The sequence below is a fragment of the Branchiostoma lanceolatum genome, chromosome 3, assembly GCF_035083965.1.
Source record: "Branchiostoma lanceolatum isolate klBraLanc5 chromosome 3, klBraLanc5.hap2, whole genome shotgun sequence".
NCBI classification, from domain to species: Eukaryota; Metazoa; Chordata; class Leptocardii; order Amphioxiformes; family Branchiostomatidae; genus Branchiostoma; species Branchiostoma lanceolatum.
Genome location: NC_089724.1, coordinates 17,332,734 through 17,351,086, shown reverse-complemented (window position 1 = coordinate 17,351,086; position 18,353 = coordinate 17,332,734). Strand labels below are relative to the sequence as shown.

Here is an 18,353-nt window from a genome sequence, read left to right as displayed (position 1 = left end):
ATTCCTCAGCAACCAAACATTGGCAAAACAGGGGAAAAAAACAATAAAAATCATGTGAAAATGCCAATAGGAAGACAATTGAAATTATCTATCAATCTAGTGGTTTACATAAATTACTAAAATCAAAAGCAGAAGCATTACTGCTTAAATACTATATATTCAAATGAAACAAAGCAAAAGCAGCATATTCTCTATTTTCTTCTTGGATATGATTACTTTCTTATGGTAGAAATTCTGCTCACCTTCTCCATGTCAGCTGTTGTCTCTTTCTCTTCCTCCTCATCGTCCTCTTCCCCATCAGACTGGTCGTCTGACATGTCTCCATCCTCATCATCATCGTCATCTTCATCCTCGTCATCATCATCATCCTCCACCTCCTCCTCCTCTTCATCATCATCATCATCCTCTTCCTCCTCGTCCCCATCATCTCCATCATCATCCTCATCCTTCTCCACAGATGATGCTTGGCAGGAGGAGGCGGAGGAGTCTTTGCGAGAGAGGCTGCCTGACGAGCTGTCCTCGTTGTCTTCTTGTTGGTCGTTCTCAGAATCCCCCTTTACCCCGTTCTCTGATGGATTTTTGCTCCCGTGTTCCAGGTTGAGGGTGAGGCTGAGCTTCACATCTTCCCATCTGAGAAAATTGAAAGTACATGGTTCCATGAGAGAGACATCATAAGAAAAAACACCCAACATTTTAAGGTAAATGTCCAGTACATCTTTACCTGACATTCTAGGCTATGGATGGATTTTACCCAAAATACAGTTTGCCCTTTTACTCCTTTTCCTCAACAAGGCTACAGTATCACAATGTCATAATGGATAACAGAAGTTGTTCTCACTGTAGAGTGTCTTGGTTGATGATCCCTGTATTGTGGTAAGCGAAGTCTTCCCATTTCTGCCACTTGTAGTCGGCGTCATGGCCGTCTAGCGTGGGTGTGTGGAGATCGGCCAGACCCTCCCCATGGAACAGGAGAGGCATGGACAACAGGCCCTTTTGAGAACTTAGGTCTTCTGCATCCTCACTGAAAGTAGACAGAAATGTTCTTTAGAATATGGTTTATCATTAAGTAGTAAAGCATAGAACAGCTTCTTTTAGTTGCAAAGTCTACGGAAGCTATAAATGTGATTACAATTTTCATGTAAGGCTTTTATGACAACTAGATTTTAAACAACATGCTTAATTTTTGACAGTTTGATCACTATTGTGACATCCTGTCATTTCTGTCAACAAGATACAGGTGTTTGAGCATTAACCTTTATTCTCAAATCAAAAGGTGTGAGCTTCTTGTTTAGGAAGAATGGAGGAATGTCAAAATTCATACACGCAAAGTATGTCAAATTTGTATAACCAGATTATTGAGAATTCCTTGCTACAAAAGGCTAAACTATGTTAACTCACCCGAGGTGTACTGGGGAAATGGGGGCAAAGTTCAAGCCCGGGTGATGCGTATCCGGGGCAACGGGAGATGAGGACTCGGAGCCCGAGGAGCTCGGTGAGGACATACTGGGGGGTCTGATATCCTCCAGGGGGTCGGGGAGGGGGTCACGTGGAAGGGGAGGGGGCTGGAAGTTAAACTCCTCTGTAATGTCGGAGTCTGGGATGCCCGCTGACAACATGTGGGACAAGCTGCACTCGTCACAGGGGCACCTGGACAGGAACAGGACAGTTATGTTCATTTGACACAAACAGTGTTGATTACTAACATTCACCACATTTATGTACAAAAGACAGCGAACTTAAAAATCAGTTTTAGAAGCAAGACATGTCTATAGCTACATAATTCATGACAAAAATAACATGAAACATAAACATGACAGTTATGTTCATCTATTGTGTAACAGTTGATGACTAACATTCACCACATTTATGTATGAAAGACAACGAATTCAAAAACAAAAGCTAGACATTTCTATAGCTACATACTTGATGACAAAAATAACATTGCCATATCTAGACACTACATCTTACTGCAATGTACCTTTTGCTCTTGCAGTGTGAACACTGACACTCCTCTGCATTGGACTTCCCACTGGAGAACAGCTGCCTGACAGTGTCGGTCAGGCTGGGTGTGGTCTTCTCCGCAGAGCTGCTGCTGCTGGACCCTGAATGACTCGACTTCTTCTTCTTGGTCTTTAGCAGAGGAGGAGGCACATATGTTACATCTTAAAAGGTTCTCATACAAAAACGAGTGAAATATTGTGGCCATAAATAGAGATTCAAACAAACAATATGGTACAAAACAATCATTCACATGGTTCCTTAAAACATAGAAGCTGAAGAGCAAAGGAATTTCCTAGGTACATGTACATTCCACTATCATATACTTCATAGGCATGTTTCATGGTTCTCTCTTTTTTCCTTACAAGCACTTGAATCAGTGCAATTTCCACATAGATGTCCATCTTTAGGTGCATATATATTATCATGGCACTACTTATGTTTAACTACAACTTAACTCACCTGTGCTTCCAGAAGTTTCCTCTGTGCCTTGAAGAATTCCCAGTCCTCCTTCAGCATTCTCTGCTTTGCCTTAAGAGTTGCCTAAATGGGGAGGGAAAATATCGTTAGCTTACTAAATGTTGATTCCTGCCTTCTTAAGACAATAAGAACACTGAATCATCACATATACATGAGGGTGGATGTCCACTCAGTTTAGGCAACACAACAGTAGAAAACAGACATTGGGCATAATTCTCAAATTGCTGCCTGCCATTACAACACGACAAGGAATCAGATTTAACTTCAAAGTTGTCTGACCTGTTCCTCTGTGTACTCATCGATGAGCTGCTGACAGTCTCTCCATGTCATCTGTACCATCGTCATCTCATCGTCAAACTTCAGGTATCTGGGACCCAGCAAAACACAACAGCTCTTTAACATAACTACATGTAGGTATTTGTCTATTTTAGTCTGCCGGACACATTATGGCCGAAGTCACTTGAATCTTACAGTTATGCAAGGTTTAACAAAAATGTCTTCATCAAGCAAATTTTTAAGAAAAAGTACATGTATCACTACAGAGGGGAGTTAATTCTTTCAAAATTAGTTGTTTGCGAAACTTTGCATCAAGCATCAAGTGTAGGGCTTCCAATATGGTAAAATTTGATAACTGCTGTTCAAACTAAATCAGACTAGTGTTTAAGTGATATATCAAGTCTACATGTACATGTTGAAATCAAAGTAATAAATAAGATAAGTGCACTACGGTAAAACCTGATATGTAACACTACGTACATGTGTATATTTCAGGTCTCAAATCCTCTAGACATTGTGCATTTGTTCATCAATAATTGTAAAACTCAAATTGCAATTCAATCTTGTTAAGTATACCTTATGATCTGTTGTAAGAAATCTTATTTTGGACATTGTGTAATACATTCAGATATCTTGACATATTTCTATATATGTATTTGTAGCTGGTTCCTATGCTTACCTGTGCAGGACATTAGGGTAGGTGTCTTCATGGTACGACTCCTTCGAGGCTGCACCCAACCTGGAAGATACAGGTTTTTTTTGTAAACAACTAGAAATAAAATACCTAGAGAGTACAAACCTCTGACATATAGCATATATAGATATTTTCTTTAATTTAAAATGTTTTATCATACATGAAAGTACACAAATCAAAGTATGTCCTAACCTGAGCTGTGTGATGAGAGCTGGCACACTGTTCTGTACCAGGGGGTCTGTGTAGATAATACTGTGGAACAGGTGCTTATTCACAAACTCCCACGTCAGCTGGAACTTGGACAGGTGACCCTTCTCCTGTACAAACATTGAAGCCCTCCATTAAAGCACACACCTTTCAATAAGTGTTGTAATATTACTTCACAACTAGGCAGTCAGCTTGTATTGATTTCACACAAAAAATGCCTGAACCATGTGAGGGTTAAGAGCAAGACTATGTGGGAATGAATATGCATGCAGTGGCCATATCTGGGCAATCAAGTTGCATATGATGTTGATAAAAAAAAGAGTCACAATAGGTTGGTAAAAAAAAGTTGTGATTGGTGGTTAAGTGATCAATCATATTGGAACAATGCTATACAAAGTATATGATTTCATTCAGGCATTTGAAGATTTATCATTCGACTGAAACCAAAAATAATAAAAATAATAAATGTACAGGGAAATGAGACTTTGGAGGGGTTGAAGGTGGTGGCTGTGCTCCTCACCATTTCATCCAGAGCTGGGGTGAGAAGCCTGGCGGCCTCGCACAGGGCGCTGTACTCATCCAGCAGCATGGCGATGAACTGTCTGGCCTGAGGGGGAGTCTTGTGACCTGGTACAGGGGGACAAGTGATTAACTTATGGGGAAATTGTACAAAGTTACACCAGCCTATTCATATACAGAAAAACAAGTATATTCTACATCACAAATCTTCTCTTCTTTGGCAGTCCAGTCTCTGGAGATAATCCGTGCACCTCTGGAGTTCTATTATGGCTTCGGATATACATCAGAAATACAGATGGCAGAATAAAGAGGAGATTGTTGATATACTGTGAAGCCCTACCTGATGTGAGCTGCTTGAGGAGTCGAACCTTCATCTCGATGACGTACTCTCTCCCCTGGGACTCCAGCCTCTGGTACAGCTGGTGGGGGTCACGAGAACACAACCTGCAGACAGGGAGAGGGGCAACATAGAATATTGAGTGATTGAGAAATCTATTTCAACAAAGGTTGCCAATGAATGTCACATAACATTGTTCTAATCATATCAAATACAGTTCCATTTAAACAACTGTTTTTGCACAACTCATTGCACAACAGACAACTGTTTCTTAACAGAAACTGATTGCGGTGTGAAACTGTGGTGAGAGACCCACCTGCCCACCAGCTGCTTCATCTTGTCGGTGTCCATCTGCAGCTCACGACTCTCCTCAGCTGTGGGGGGGGGGGGAGAAATATCCTTCAGTTACATGATTTTACACTTCCAGCTTCCATAATTAGTGTTTAGCAGGGACTTGATTTTGTGGTAGGAAAAATATAGTCTTTGCGATGAAGTTTGCGGTAGAAACATTTCTTTAGTAGAACATTTCAAGATTTACAAAATCATTCATGCAGCTTTATGTATGTGGCTACTTTATTGTGCTTAGTCTGGAGTAAGGACAGCATTGTTACCAGCCAGAGAAGTCCCTGCCTCCCTGTAGACACATCGCACCATGTGCCTAACCTCCGTCCAACACTGCTGGAGCTCCTGGGTCTCTCGCTCCTGCTCTGCTGCTATCTCCCTACAGAAACAACAGCAGAAACCAGACCGGTTATAAACAGGGGACGTGCCTAATGTCTGCCTAACACTGCTGACCATCCAAGTGTATAACACAAACATCATTTGCCATACATGTAACTTCCTCTGGACTGAGTTTACAGTTATTCCTATGTTTTACAACCTTCTGCACTATTACAGGCTCATGGAGGTCACTTATAACAGAACTAAGAAACACTACCTTCTTTCCTTGCACGCCTCACAGTTGCAGACACTACCGTTGGGGGTGGTGGGTTCAGATGAGGATGTCACCAAGCCTGCTCCCGCGCCCAGATCAGGCACCGGCGTGAGGTATGGGACGGAGGACGGCATGAAAAGGTCCTGAGGCTGAGGAGGATGAGAAAAAACTCATTGTCAGAATACTTTTGTACTGAATACACAACAAAGAGGGCCAGTGATCATCTATAGCCTTTGCAGCGTTCATGGGCAATGTACATGTCATTTACAGTAGTGGGATGATTTAGTGAAATTGTGAAATGCAATTTAATACAATATTACACTATTCAAATGCTGTTCCAAAAGTCCCCTCTCATGCCCTAATCTAACGTCCTCAGGCTATGGACAATGAGAAGAAACTCATTGTCAGCATACAGCAAACAGAATTGACGACAAAGGGGGCCAGTGATCATCCATGGCCTTTGCAGTGTTCATGGGCAATGTACATGTCGTTTAGTCTCCAAGCAGACCTACGGGTTGGCAAAGACCGTATCCAACAGGCAGAAGGAGTTTTCATAGCCAACCCAAGGTCTGCTACAACTCAAACAGGGCGGAGCATTTCTATTCAATAAAGGTGCCGCTGCCCCTCCTCGTTGTAATGCTAACAGCCGTACGAATGTCCGGGGTACTAATCTTTTTATGACCAAGCCCAGTCACCCGCGCACGTCCCAGTGGGAGGTTCGCGCCTTGGTTGAGCCTAGTAAAAAGCTAATAGCAGTTTCTTTCACCCATCGGCGATGTTTGTGGCATCATGGAAAACCGTTCTTACAAAAACATTCGTAGACAATGTTTACTGTTTCGGGTTCAAGCCACTATTACTAGAGATTAACTGCAAGATTCCACGTGACCACATGGCGGGAATTGCCCTTACAGTTCCGAAGTAACTGGTCAAAATTGATCGCATTTTGTGACGATTGAAGCAGTTTTGGTAGCGATCTTCGTAACAGATTGATTTTGAAAAAGAGACCAAGTCTTTTCTGTTGGCAACATTTAGTTTATTTTTCCTGGGAAGTTTAACTTTCGCGGTACAGCCCTGCCCAAGTGAACGGCCTCTCAGTCGCGGCCTGGAGGTGTCAGCCCGGCATGGCGCCGCACGCCCGTGCGGACAGAGAGTAATAAACTCACTTACAGAAGCACAGTTTGATTAGGTAACAATTAGATGTTAATAGCCTTTGTTCAGACCGACTTGTTCCAGACCTTAGATTGCACTATAAGCTCCTTCTTCCAGTTGGATACGGTCTTTGCAATCTATTGGGTCTGGTTGGAGACTACATGTCGTTTACAGAAGTGGGATGATATAAGCACCGGTGAGTAACATCACAGAATTCTTACTTTAGATTTGGTGAAATTATGAGTTGTAGTTTGAACCAACATTACACCATTTAAATGCTGTTTCATGAGTCCCCTATACTACTAAACTCTCCAATAAACATGAACCATAGGAGTTACTGATGAGTCCCTACCAGCAGTGATGGTTCCAACGCTGCCTTCCTCTCCTCCTCCTCCACACTTCTCCGACAGTCAGGACATACCCACAGGGGAACCTGCAAACCACACAGGGCCTTTACTACCTCCTTCCACAAACATATGTGGTGGATTCACCATTAGGGTAGGTTTCTTATAAAACATGCCAAATTTGATATCTGATGAAGCCTCCAGCCCCAGAAAGAAACTATTTTCTTCCAAATAGCACACTTTTGTTCTTCTACAACAACCACATGATCCCTGTATTACAGTATGGATGGGAAATCAAGGGCTTCATTTCTTGGCTCTTGTACCATTGCAGGAAATAAATGGCGCAGGCAAGTAAGAAAAAAACTGTATACTACTTTTATCACAGGGGCCCTGAGACAGACCTTATTTGAAACAGGATGATATCAATCCAATCTTCTGGGTTTACCAACCTGAGCCAGTCCTTGTGTGTCAAAGGATGTTCCCGAGGTTGAACCATCGCTGGAAGGGGGGAGGACAGGGTCCTTCCTCTCACACCGACACAAGAGGCAGCGCTCTGCGTTCAGCTGGAGGGGCTGGCCGAAAACTGTCTGGGGCATCTGGAACACAGTTTTCCAACTGTTTACTGGCTGACTTACAACTGTACAGTATATGTCATTGGACTTGTTTGTAGATAGTTACTTCAGAAGCTTTTTTTGTTTCCAACAGCATTGGTTTGTTGATCAGTTTGCAGACTTCTAAAACAATCTATGAATAGATTTTCAATATTGTCCCTGTTTGTGGATAGGCCAGCTTTCTTCTTTTCCTTTTAAAACATGCATGTTGCAACATAATCATCTGAGTCATTTGCTTCTTGGATGAGGTTGAATGCTGTTTGGCTAGAGCAACTGTACAGATAGAAAATCTGTACATACATATGGAAAATGAAAAAATGAGAGCTATTTTTGCCTTCTCGAACACTTCACCTTCCGCCATATGCTACCTTTTGAGAGACTGTAGGACTAAGATACAATCTTACACTTTAGAAATTAAGGACAAAAATTTTCATGTTCTCCGCATATCTTACAAAATGTGTCAAACATATGTAGAATACGCCTGGATTTGTAGGACAGTCGTGTCTTCTGGATAAAACCTTTTTCCAGGGTCTTAACCCCCTTATCTCTGTGCAACATCTGTAACATCATTACATGCAGGCTGCAGGGGAAACAGTGCCTGCCAGGGCAATATGGATCCATTTCAATTCCTACAATGGAAAGTTCTGAAATTCAGGTTAAGCTTCCTGGCTCAGGTAGGGCTTTTGGTTGCTTTTTATCATACTTTTTTGATAGGTGGCTTGAAATTCTGAAGTTATGAGATGGAGATATGTGTATGGAAATCTGAATTAACTGAGGTAACCCTAAATATATAGTGATATTCCATACATACATATATTTGCTAAACAAAGGTCCATTATACAAATTCAGATACAGATTCCTTTTAATACCCTGTTCTTTAGTTATCAATTGATTATTGTTTTTGTTTCATATCTAAGAGGACATCCATTTCCATCATTCATCAGTCCACTAATTCCTTCTAGTCCAATTTGTCTACATTTATCTCATCCACAATGTTAATTACATTTGCATTGCCTTACTATCCCAGCTGTTTCAGACATAGTTACTATAACCAGTCGTACAACTTTCTCCAGCTCTGTTCAAAGTTTGTAACCCTTTTCTTCTCCGTATGTATCCTAACTATATGTGGACAACCAAGTTGAAAATTTCCTATATGGACAAGTCTGTGAAATAGGACTGTAAATCTTGAGATGTTTGCAGTGGTTTTATATTCAATGCAAAATCATGATGCGGCAAATGCATGTACATGTATGTGTTTTTTGGTAGTATTGTTTTGACTGCAAACTTAAAACACAGCGTAACCCTCCTTTCCACTCCTGAAATATACCCCTGCGAAAATAAATGATTTTCATTTACCCTTTGAGTTTGAGTGTAACACAATAGTTTCATCAGAGGCATGTGATACCAGCTATAACATATATCATACATGTCAAACAGCTTGGCACATCTAAGCCTTGCATTGGAACTCCAACTTATCCAAGTAGTTTCATCAGAGGCATGTGGTACCAGCTATAGTATATATTATACAATGTCAAACAGCTTGGCACATCTAAGTCTTGCATTGCAACTCCAACTTATCCAAGGTATCTAATAAAGAGGTCCCTACCACATTTGTTGATAATGAGTTCCACACTATAATACTAATGGTTGCAAGGATTCTTAGAATAAATTTCAACACCTAGATTCTGCCTTGATAACATTAAAGCCTGAAGTTATTCCATGGCTGTTCAGGGACTAGCAGATGGTGCCATTGTACAACTCCTGCTATTCACGGAACGAATAAACAATATGGCCGCCATTACACGCTACTACCAATAGAGGCAAGACTGCACAAACCTAATAGATTAGGTCATCATTAGAATGTGTTGTTGGACAAGTGAATAGATCTATTCTATAGATAGTTATAGCAGCCATAATTGCTACTGATACCGTTTGTTCATAATTACAGCGCTTACACAACATGAAGGAACTGGAGTTACCCTCATTTTCTTACTATTACCTGTTACATGTATGTGAAGGTTAAGATTGAAGATGACAAAGACTAATATCAAAACTTTTGGAAAATTAGACAATGAGATGTCATACCTTGAAAATATCTAATCAAGAGGGTGAGAAGAAAAGACATGATTGTGAAATCAGTCATATCTAGATCTAGTCACTGTCTTTCTTCAAGTACTTTGTTCCTTATCCTCTCCTGACTTAATACCTATGAAATGGTCACAGCACTGCAGGACTATAGAAAGCAAACAGAACATTTACCTGTCCCATTGGGTCCCCTTCCTTTCCCCTGGTGCTCAGGTCTAAGGGCTGCAGAAACAGAAGGAACTTGGTCAACTTCCTACAGTTACATAATGCTTATGGTATTTAAGGTCTCATTCATGAGTTTTTCCGCCCCATAGGCTTACATGTTATAAAACATGTTTTACATGGGCGCGTTCGTAATGAAGCTATAGGAAATGCACCGATGTCATTCATTCTCTGTTGAGCTCATCTACCCTAGATCATTTGAAAAAATTGCCAACTACCAGTTGGCATGCAATACCTTTTTATGGCAATTAAAAACGGCACTTAGCTAGACGCCCTAAATAGGCACTTTCCAGCTGAAAGTGATCGACCGAATTACCGCTAATGTCCGGCTGTGGACGTCCGACCTCGCGCGCGGCTGCCGAACTTTACCTGTTAATTTCTTCAGTTACAAACAAGCTTTCATCAGTTTGACGCTTGATATCAGCTGGCCTAGCTAAAAGGGATTTTTACACCGATATAGACACATGTACATGCAGCCGTTCATTTTTTTGGGCAACGGACTCTTTTAGGGTACCCACTCGGAGTAATACATAAATGAGACCTTAAGTATAATGTATTAAGTCAATAATGATCAAAACGAAAGAAAACTATCTTCTCCATCATCCTTGAAAGTTTGGGTGTCTTACGTCGACGCATTGGCCTTTGACACCTGTGAAAAGCATGAAGCGCCCCCTAGCGGACGCGGTTCAGGAGAGAACAGATTGTGCGGCTTTTAGTGATTCTGGGCTTCAAATTACGCCCATGCTGGCCAGCAAGCATGTTTTTGAGCTTGACTGATATGCGATCAAAGGCGTACAGGACTAGACAACGACTCAAAGTGCTGCTTTGTGCGCAGCCTGGCTGGGTAGACTCTGAAAGAACGAGGATGGAATCTGGGTACAGACACAAAGACGGCCGTCGGAATCGTCCTAAGATACACGATTAAGGCAAGATACACGAATAAGGCATGGAGGAAGGGGGGGGTGTCGCCGTTAGCCAAAGTGTATTCCATAGCCTTTTACTTGACACGGAGCTTTACGTCTGGAAGTGTATTGCAATATGCTAGCTTGCGTACGCGTTAGCTGCAGTTTAGTGAGGTACGTGCGTCGTTGTGCCTGTTGACGCCTAACTTTCCAACACAAAACGCAACAGAAGGAACAGAAGGATGCTCTATTTCGTGTATTTACGATCTGAAACTTTTGTCTTCTTTCAAATGGCTTCTATTTCTAGCAAAGCATAATACAATGAAAAAAACAATAAAAACGCCCCTCAAAAATGTAGACTAGTCCGTTGCCATGGCAACTTGCTGTCAGAAAATGCGGGGTGACGCCGGGTTATCAATCGTTTTGAAATTTACGCTCCAGCGCTAATCGTTGATTTTTTATGAATATTTTTCATTTTTATTTAAGGTCTCATTCATGAGTTTTTCCGCCCCATAGGCTTACATGTTATAAAACGTGTTTTACATGGGCGCGTTCGTAATGAAGCTATAGGAAATGCACCGATGTCATTCATTCTCTGTTGAGCTCATCTACCCTAGATCATTTGAAAAAATTGCCAACTACCAGTTGGCATGCAATACCTTTTTATGGCAATTAAAAACGGCACTTAGCTAGACGCCCTAAATAGGCACTTTCCAGCTGAAAGTGATCGACCGAATTACCGCTAATGTCCGGCTGTGGACGTCCGACCTCGCGCGCGGCTGCCGAACTTTACCTGTTAATTTCTTCAGTTACAAACAAGCTTTCATCAGTTTGACGCTTGATATCAGCTGGCCTAGCTAAAAGGGATTTTTACACCGATATAGACACATGTACATGCAGCCGTTCATTTTTTTGGGCAACGGACTCTTTTAGGGTACCCACTCGGAGTAATACATAAATGAGACCTTAAGCACAGTTTACAATGTACTCATGTATCAATCTTTACAGGTTAGACTTCTACAGCTGAACAATATGTTCAAGTTTGGTTACTGCAATATCTAGGACTTACAATCAAGACATCACTAATTGCATATGCATAGGATATGACATTTACACTGTCTACATTGTACTTGAAAAATGTCAATAAACCATATACAGCATGCTAAGTCTGAAAAAAAATTATGATTCTATATAATATAGAATGATAGACAACAAGACTTTATACATGTTCACTGCATCCATTGTATAAATTATAATTACCTGTAGGTACATTTATCACATGTAGGCTTACTAAAACTACTAAAGTAATCAGTCTTTCCACAAAGCCAATATACAGACCAACAAGCATGAAATGGCAAATGTCGTCATCACGTCAGGACATGGAACACTGCATATGGTGACCTTTCACTGTGTCCACCCAACCCAGTATTGGTACACCATTTTGTACCATGGCAAATAACACAATACATGTTCCTGCATACCAAACTGAAGTTTGAACTGTCAGGGTGTACAACTGGGCTATTGGAGATCAAAACCACCACAAAAATGCCAAGATTGTTTTCTTTTTCCTGTTCTGTCTACGAATATTTTAGAAACAGGAAACTCTAGATCTGTTGCCTCATGATATCAGCTAAAATGTGGACACACTATTGGTTTGACAAAGGCTTTTACAAGATATTGCATCAGAATAAACTGACTCAATAATTCTGACACTGATGGATATATAGAAATATTAATATTATATAAAGATTAAAGCAGCATAAATGATAAGGAAAGGTTGCCAAAATGTCAATATAAGTTGTTCCGGGTCAAATGTCGGGTATTTTGGGATTTTAGCAAAATAGTCAACAGTTAATAATTCATGTATTGTCAACAATATGTCATCTACCGGTAATCAGTTTTTACTAGCTAATATTCTCAGCTCTGGAACTTCAATCATATGTAACTGGAAATATGACAGAAATGCACGAAAACTAATTGAAGATAGTGTTTCTCGGACAGTAAGAAGAAGTTTCACGACAGTTCAGCTAGTATGTACATATACAGAACCTACGCTGCTAATTGGAGGCCAAAATCAACAAAATGATTAATGAGTAAAAAATTTTTCCTCAATACTTTAAACCCAACTGTAATAACAGGAGTCAAAGATATATCATTTCTGCTTGCAATATGAGATTTATAACATATTCATCATAGAATCATCTTAGCTTACCAATGTTTTTTTCTGCAAATAGCAGGTTACAAGTGGGTGTTTTGAGCCTTCCTGCAGAAAAATACCAGGGCCCCTACTAAAACCAGATAAGAGAACTTGTCAGGAATTCCTGTGGAACCATTTACGCTGCTACAAGCAGTGTCCCTTCTACGTAAACATGCACTCCTGCCCTGTGATGTCACCAGACAGGGCAGGGGCCCCCATGCCTGGCTCGGTCCCTAAGGCAACACCAGCCCACACCCGGAAATTGCTGACCCATATCAAATCCTCTTTTAGTAAATGAAATCCCGTCCCTGCAGACGTAATTGCAGTGCAGCGATACCCTAGACACCCACTTTTCAACTTCTACTTTACTCTAATTCCTTTGGAACACTAATATGCTTTTTCTAAAACAAAATAAAATAAAACAAAATCTTTGATAAATCTTGAATATCAGAAATATAATTTTTGAGTGACAGGACCCAGTAATCATAGTGATGATTCTACATTTGATTTGAGCAACAGGGATTGGGCCGTTTTAAACAGCCTGTGACACCTGGAGGTTTTTTTTAAGGTGCTTTGTATTGTACATTTGTACTTTGTAGCAAAGCGGAAAATTGCATAGCATTATGAGATATGACAGTAGAATATGTTGCATTTAATTAAGTTTATGCCAGTCAAAAAGCAATAATTACCACCTCTCTAAACAATGGATATGCTGTAGAGAAGCAGTTCATTAGAGGGCTAGAACAGAATACACAAAACTAGTGTCCTTCAGGCCATTTGGGCCATTAAAACTTAACAGCGTACATTACAATCAGTCTGAAAGTCTATATAACCTCCTTGGTCTGAATGAGCACAGTAAGCACTCATTAATATAAATTTTAGACTTTGCCATTGTTCTTGTAATGGGGCACCAATTTGAGCGACACAAGTTGCATACAGTCCAATAGACAGTAGATAGCCTACCTGCATAACATCAATAAAGCATGATTTATTTACCTAGAGTTCCTCACCAATTTACCCAGAGTTCCCTACCAAACTAAAACACCTGTCCATTTGAAGGTGACCTTCAGTTGTGGGAAGAATACAGAGGAATTTTCCCATGCTACCTTGGTGGGCGATTAGATGGGAATGGAGTCTAGAGTTGACCTTGTCCAAAAACATATACTTAACATACCAGAGGGGGGGCCAGATCAAATAACTCACTGGTTCCTGTAAGTTATACTTTTGTACGAAGGTTTTGTTTACGGTGGGTCTGTGTGTTGTGTTCTTGTGTGTTTGTAGTTTAATTTGACTACTGTAGAGCAATATGATGTGAGGAGGAAGATATTTATTGTGTGTGTAGGCAGTGAAAAAAGCATTTACTGAAGAGCAGATAAATATCTTCCTGTCACTCTTAGAAGAGGTCCAAGCTATAAAAAATAACAGTTATGAAGAAAATTATTTGATTAGTCCAAAAGTGGTTTGGTTCCTGTCTATGAAAACCTTGCATGCCTTTTTGTACAACACATCCTCTCAAATTCTTCTTCCATTAGGGCTATATACATTATATATATTTTGTCTGCCAATATGCTATCAGTATCTTATATACATGTGTACCTAACCTTAGCTACAGTACCATGGCAGTACAGCCTACCATGCTGACAAACTTAGTTTTACAAAGTTGGGAAATGGTATCCGATAACCATCAACTTTGGAACACTCATTCTGAGGACATTTTCAAGACATATACATTTCATACATTTACTTTTTGCATCAGAAAGCATTACTTGAAAACAACGTTCCTTAATGTGTGAGTTGAACATGTGGACTTGTATAAACACAAAGGCACCTTACTACTAAGTACAGTCAAACCTGTCTATAGTGGTCACTCAAGGGACTGAGTAAATTTGGCCACTATGGCCAGGTGACCACTATATAGAGGATATGGTCGACTCGAGCAATGAGTGACACAAGACATAAGTTTATACTAAGGTACTGATTATTTTTCACATACACACTACACAGGTGCTTATAACATCTACAGCTCAATTTTTGTTTCCTTATTTTTGTTATACAGTATATCATAATTTTAATTGAAGAAATATTACAATGACCATGCCCTACACAAACACATAAACTGCAAATGGTCTTCAATTTAGTTGACATGGATGTCCAGTTTACCAGTTCCCACGGCAAAATTATTTAGCTGCCCCGCACTCTTCGCTATTATCTAGCGAACTCGAAAAAGACGGACTTGTGCTCCAGGTTCTGAAGACTTCTGAAGAGACCGCCATTTTTCTTGGAAGTTTGATGCCTCTGTCGCCGACAACGAACGAAATTTAGCCATGTAAAACAACTTATTTTGCAACTGAACGTCACCCATTTAGTTAACAACATTTTAAAACAAAGGATTGTTCCTTTGTTTCCACTTATTGTTCGTTTTCGGCCGATTTTCAAACAAAACATCGTGGCGAGTTCCCTTTGTTTTCAGCTTGGGTTCGGCTTCTACCATTATCCCTAGTATGTGGTAATCATTGGAAAAGTGGATCCGTTCATGCTTATTTCTTTCATAAATTTTGTACAACTTGTATCTTACATCATAATATATCTGTATCGATGCATTTTTAAGGTTTTAATAATGAAATTACTCTCAGGGATGCGGTATTACAAAATAGATTTACCGTATTTAACCTACATATCAGTGGTATCGTCTGAACTCTGGTGACCTTTGCTGCGACGCCATCTTGGAAAAATGCGTAAATCTCGAAAATTCTTTATTTACCCGCAGAAAACGGAAATTCCGCCCGGAAAATTACATTTTCAAGCACTTAACACATCAGATACATGAATGAGTCTTCTGTTATAAAGCTGCGGCCGTAATTCGCCCAGTCCGACAGCTCAGAAATGACGATGTGCCGCGGAACCGAGACGAGTGTTTACTGTGCCACGTAAAAAATCAGAAGACACCATTTCTGGAAATACTTCGCGTCAAACTACGAAATTCTTTAATGTTTTCTTTATTCAAATACATTAAGGTTCTAGTTGAGCCCATGTTTTGGTGGCGCAGCGCGGAAATAAAAAGATTGTGAACCAGGCGTGGGCTGGCACGGCTCGGAGTTACGGCCGCTGATGTAAACAAAGGTACGCCGCGCCGGCCAAGCTGTGACCGCGGCCTGACCACGCGCAGTGACCGCTATCGGCAGTGTTGCCGTTGCGGCCGGACCGAAAATTGGCTGACCGCGACCACATTGGACAGGTGACCGCTATAGACTAATTCTTAATGCTTATGTCAATGGGAAAAATCCAAGGGACCGACTAAAAGTGACCACTATGGCCAGGTGACCGCTATGTCCAGGTGACCGCTAACACAGGTTTGACTGTACTAACATACAATGCACATACCAGTAATACGTGTTCCAAGAATAAGAACGTGACCAGGCGCACACACAAGTAGTCTGTTTACAGGCTGACTCCGTGCCACATGGTTTTACATGTCAACAAAACTGGGGGTGAACTTTGACATGTGTATACACAATTACAACTGTGCGTGACTTTTTCACAACTACAGTAGGCTAATTTATATGATTCAACTTTTTATGATTTCAATCTTCTTAATAGGTTAACATTCAATAATAGTGTAACTTCTATCAGCGTTAGATGCATCTATATGAATGATACTAGCGTAACCAGATCATCAGTGTTCTGTTAGACCATATTTTTGTGACCTTGCAAGTTGCAAACCTATGTTTTATTGTTTTCATGATGACTACCGGGGGTAACATAAACGTTTTATATCTTACCATTGGTATGACATAACCAGCAACCCAACCCAATGTTCTGTATCTACTATGTAAGATGCTGACTGTACACAAAGGTATACACTTCAAGAAGCATTGTAAATGTACACTTCAAGAAGCATGTGCTCAGGGTGTGGATCTCCTTAACATTCAGATTGATGAGATTAAAGGATTCAAACCTGCACATGTATTAAAACTAAAAGTGCAAAATTTAATGCTTGACCAAGAATTAATTCTCACCTTGAGATTTAGAAAGTGAATTTCTCAGCACTAGAACTTAGAAGTAGAATATTGCACTTTGCATCCTACTGTAGAGGTCCTGACTACACATACTAGTCTGTACCTGTCACAGGTGTGCCCATGTGAGTCATCTCAGGTCAATGACCTTACAGGAGGTGACTTTGAATATATCTAAATGATGGCACTTCACTCCTTGGAGTACTTGCTATAACATATCACATAAATATCAATAATACACACATGCTGACATCTCTCTGAATTAAGCTGATGTTCACATGTACATGAAAAACTAGACTTTGTTTTCATTCACACTCTGTTCAAAATGCAAATGAAAGTTGAACATACGTTATATAGTTATTCTAGGTTGGGCAAAACTTTGGTGAGCCACTAACCAAAAATATTTATCGAAAATATATGTACATATTTGTACCTAACAGTACCTTGAAACATATCAACAATGAACTACTGATATTGGATCCAGAAACTTTGGCTTTTGCACATTCAAATTAGAGTTCTTCAGTACCTTTTGGGAATAAGTTAATTTTGAAGCCAGGAATCACTGCTTATCTAAATTATTCTAATCTTGTGCAAGCGGACTGTTCCAGAGTAATACATGTATGTCTGAGTTGTGTTGTGATGTCATGTCTAAGTTACTGTTACCTCATACCCCCTGGCTCCCAAATGTCTGGGGCAGGCCTCTCCAGAGACTACATCATGTTTACGCCAACTGGTTAGTTATCCCTAGTTCTTCCTACATCATTGTAAAAGATTAGATATACACATGTATTCTAAACTGTATCCTAATTTCTCCTCCTTCACAGACAACAAAAAATTATTCTGCCATTAGAATCTAATCTCCAAGCAGATCTATGGGTGCCGATGACTGTATTCAAGTGGCAAAGCCAAAAGCAGTATTATTCAATTTATTGGCTTGATGGCCAGCTGGAGTGCTTTTGCCAGTTGGATACTGTCATTGCCACCGATAGATCTGTTTGGAAGTTAATGAGAATCAACAAATCCATGCATTCCAAAGGAAGTGAAATGTTCCCTACACTTTCCAATGTATTTCAAGAACTTAAACTCAATAAATCAACCATTCCTCAGCTTTGAGTAGCCACATTCTTACTGTTCTGCATAAACTATTTCCACTCCTTCTTGTTGCCTTATTACAGTCAAACTTGCATCCAACAACCAGTCAAGGGACCAAGGAAATGTGGTTGTTGACTGGAGTTGGCTGTTGGATAAAACTTGGGTCGGTTTGCTGATTTTGTGGGCATAAATGAGGCTGCATAAATACTTCGCATGTACAGGACTTATCTGCCTGTTATGCATATAAAATTACAAGACAAGTGAAGAAATACAGTATATACAAGAAAAAACAA

At 40.3% G+C, this 18,353-nt stretch overlaps 1 protein-coding gene across 3 annotated transcripts in view; it reads right to left on the bottom strand.

Annotated features, from left to right (window-relative positions):
• The window catches only part of LOC136430702 (protein FAM193A-like), a 30,514-nt gene that overhangs the window by 5,857 nt on the left and 6,304 nt on the right, over positions 1–18,353 (bottom strand). For 2 of the 3 annotated variants that reach the window (XM_066421509.1, XM_066421510.1), the window contains exons 2-17: positions 9,809–9,856; positions 7,388–7,534; positions 6,947–7,027; positions 5,449–5,594; positions 5,123–5,232; positions 4,828–4,885; positions 4,515–4,618; positions 4,176–4,282; positions 3,641–3,765; positions 3,434–3,493; positions 2,758–2,845; positions 2,461–2,541; positions 1,979–2,130; positions 1,399–1,647; positions 839–1,021; positions 243–630 (exon numbers count right to left, since the gene is read on the bottom strand). In XM_066421509.1, the coding sequence (XP_066277606.1) occupies positions 243–630; positions 839–1,021; positions 1,399–1,647; positions 1,979–2,130; positions 2,461–2,541; positions 2,758–2,845; positions 3,434–3,493; positions 3,641–3,765; positions 4,176–4,282; positions 4,515–4,618; positions 4,828–4,885; positions 5,123–5,232; positions 5,449–5,594; positions 6,947–7,027; positions 7,388–7,534; positions 9,809–9,856 (2,127 nt within the window). Of the gene's footprint in view, positions 1–242; positions 631–838; positions 1,022–1,398; positions 1,648–1,978; positions 2,131–2,460; positions 2,542–2,757; positions 2,846–3,433; positions 3,494–3,640; positions 3,766–4,175; positions 4,283–4,514; positions 4,619–4,827; positions 4,886–5,122; positions 5,233–5,448; positions 5,595–6,946; positions 7,028–7,387; positions 7,535–9,808; positions 9,857–12,096; positions 12,311–18,353 lie in introns of those variants that run through there. The other variant, XM_066421511.1, reaches the window with a different exon arrangement.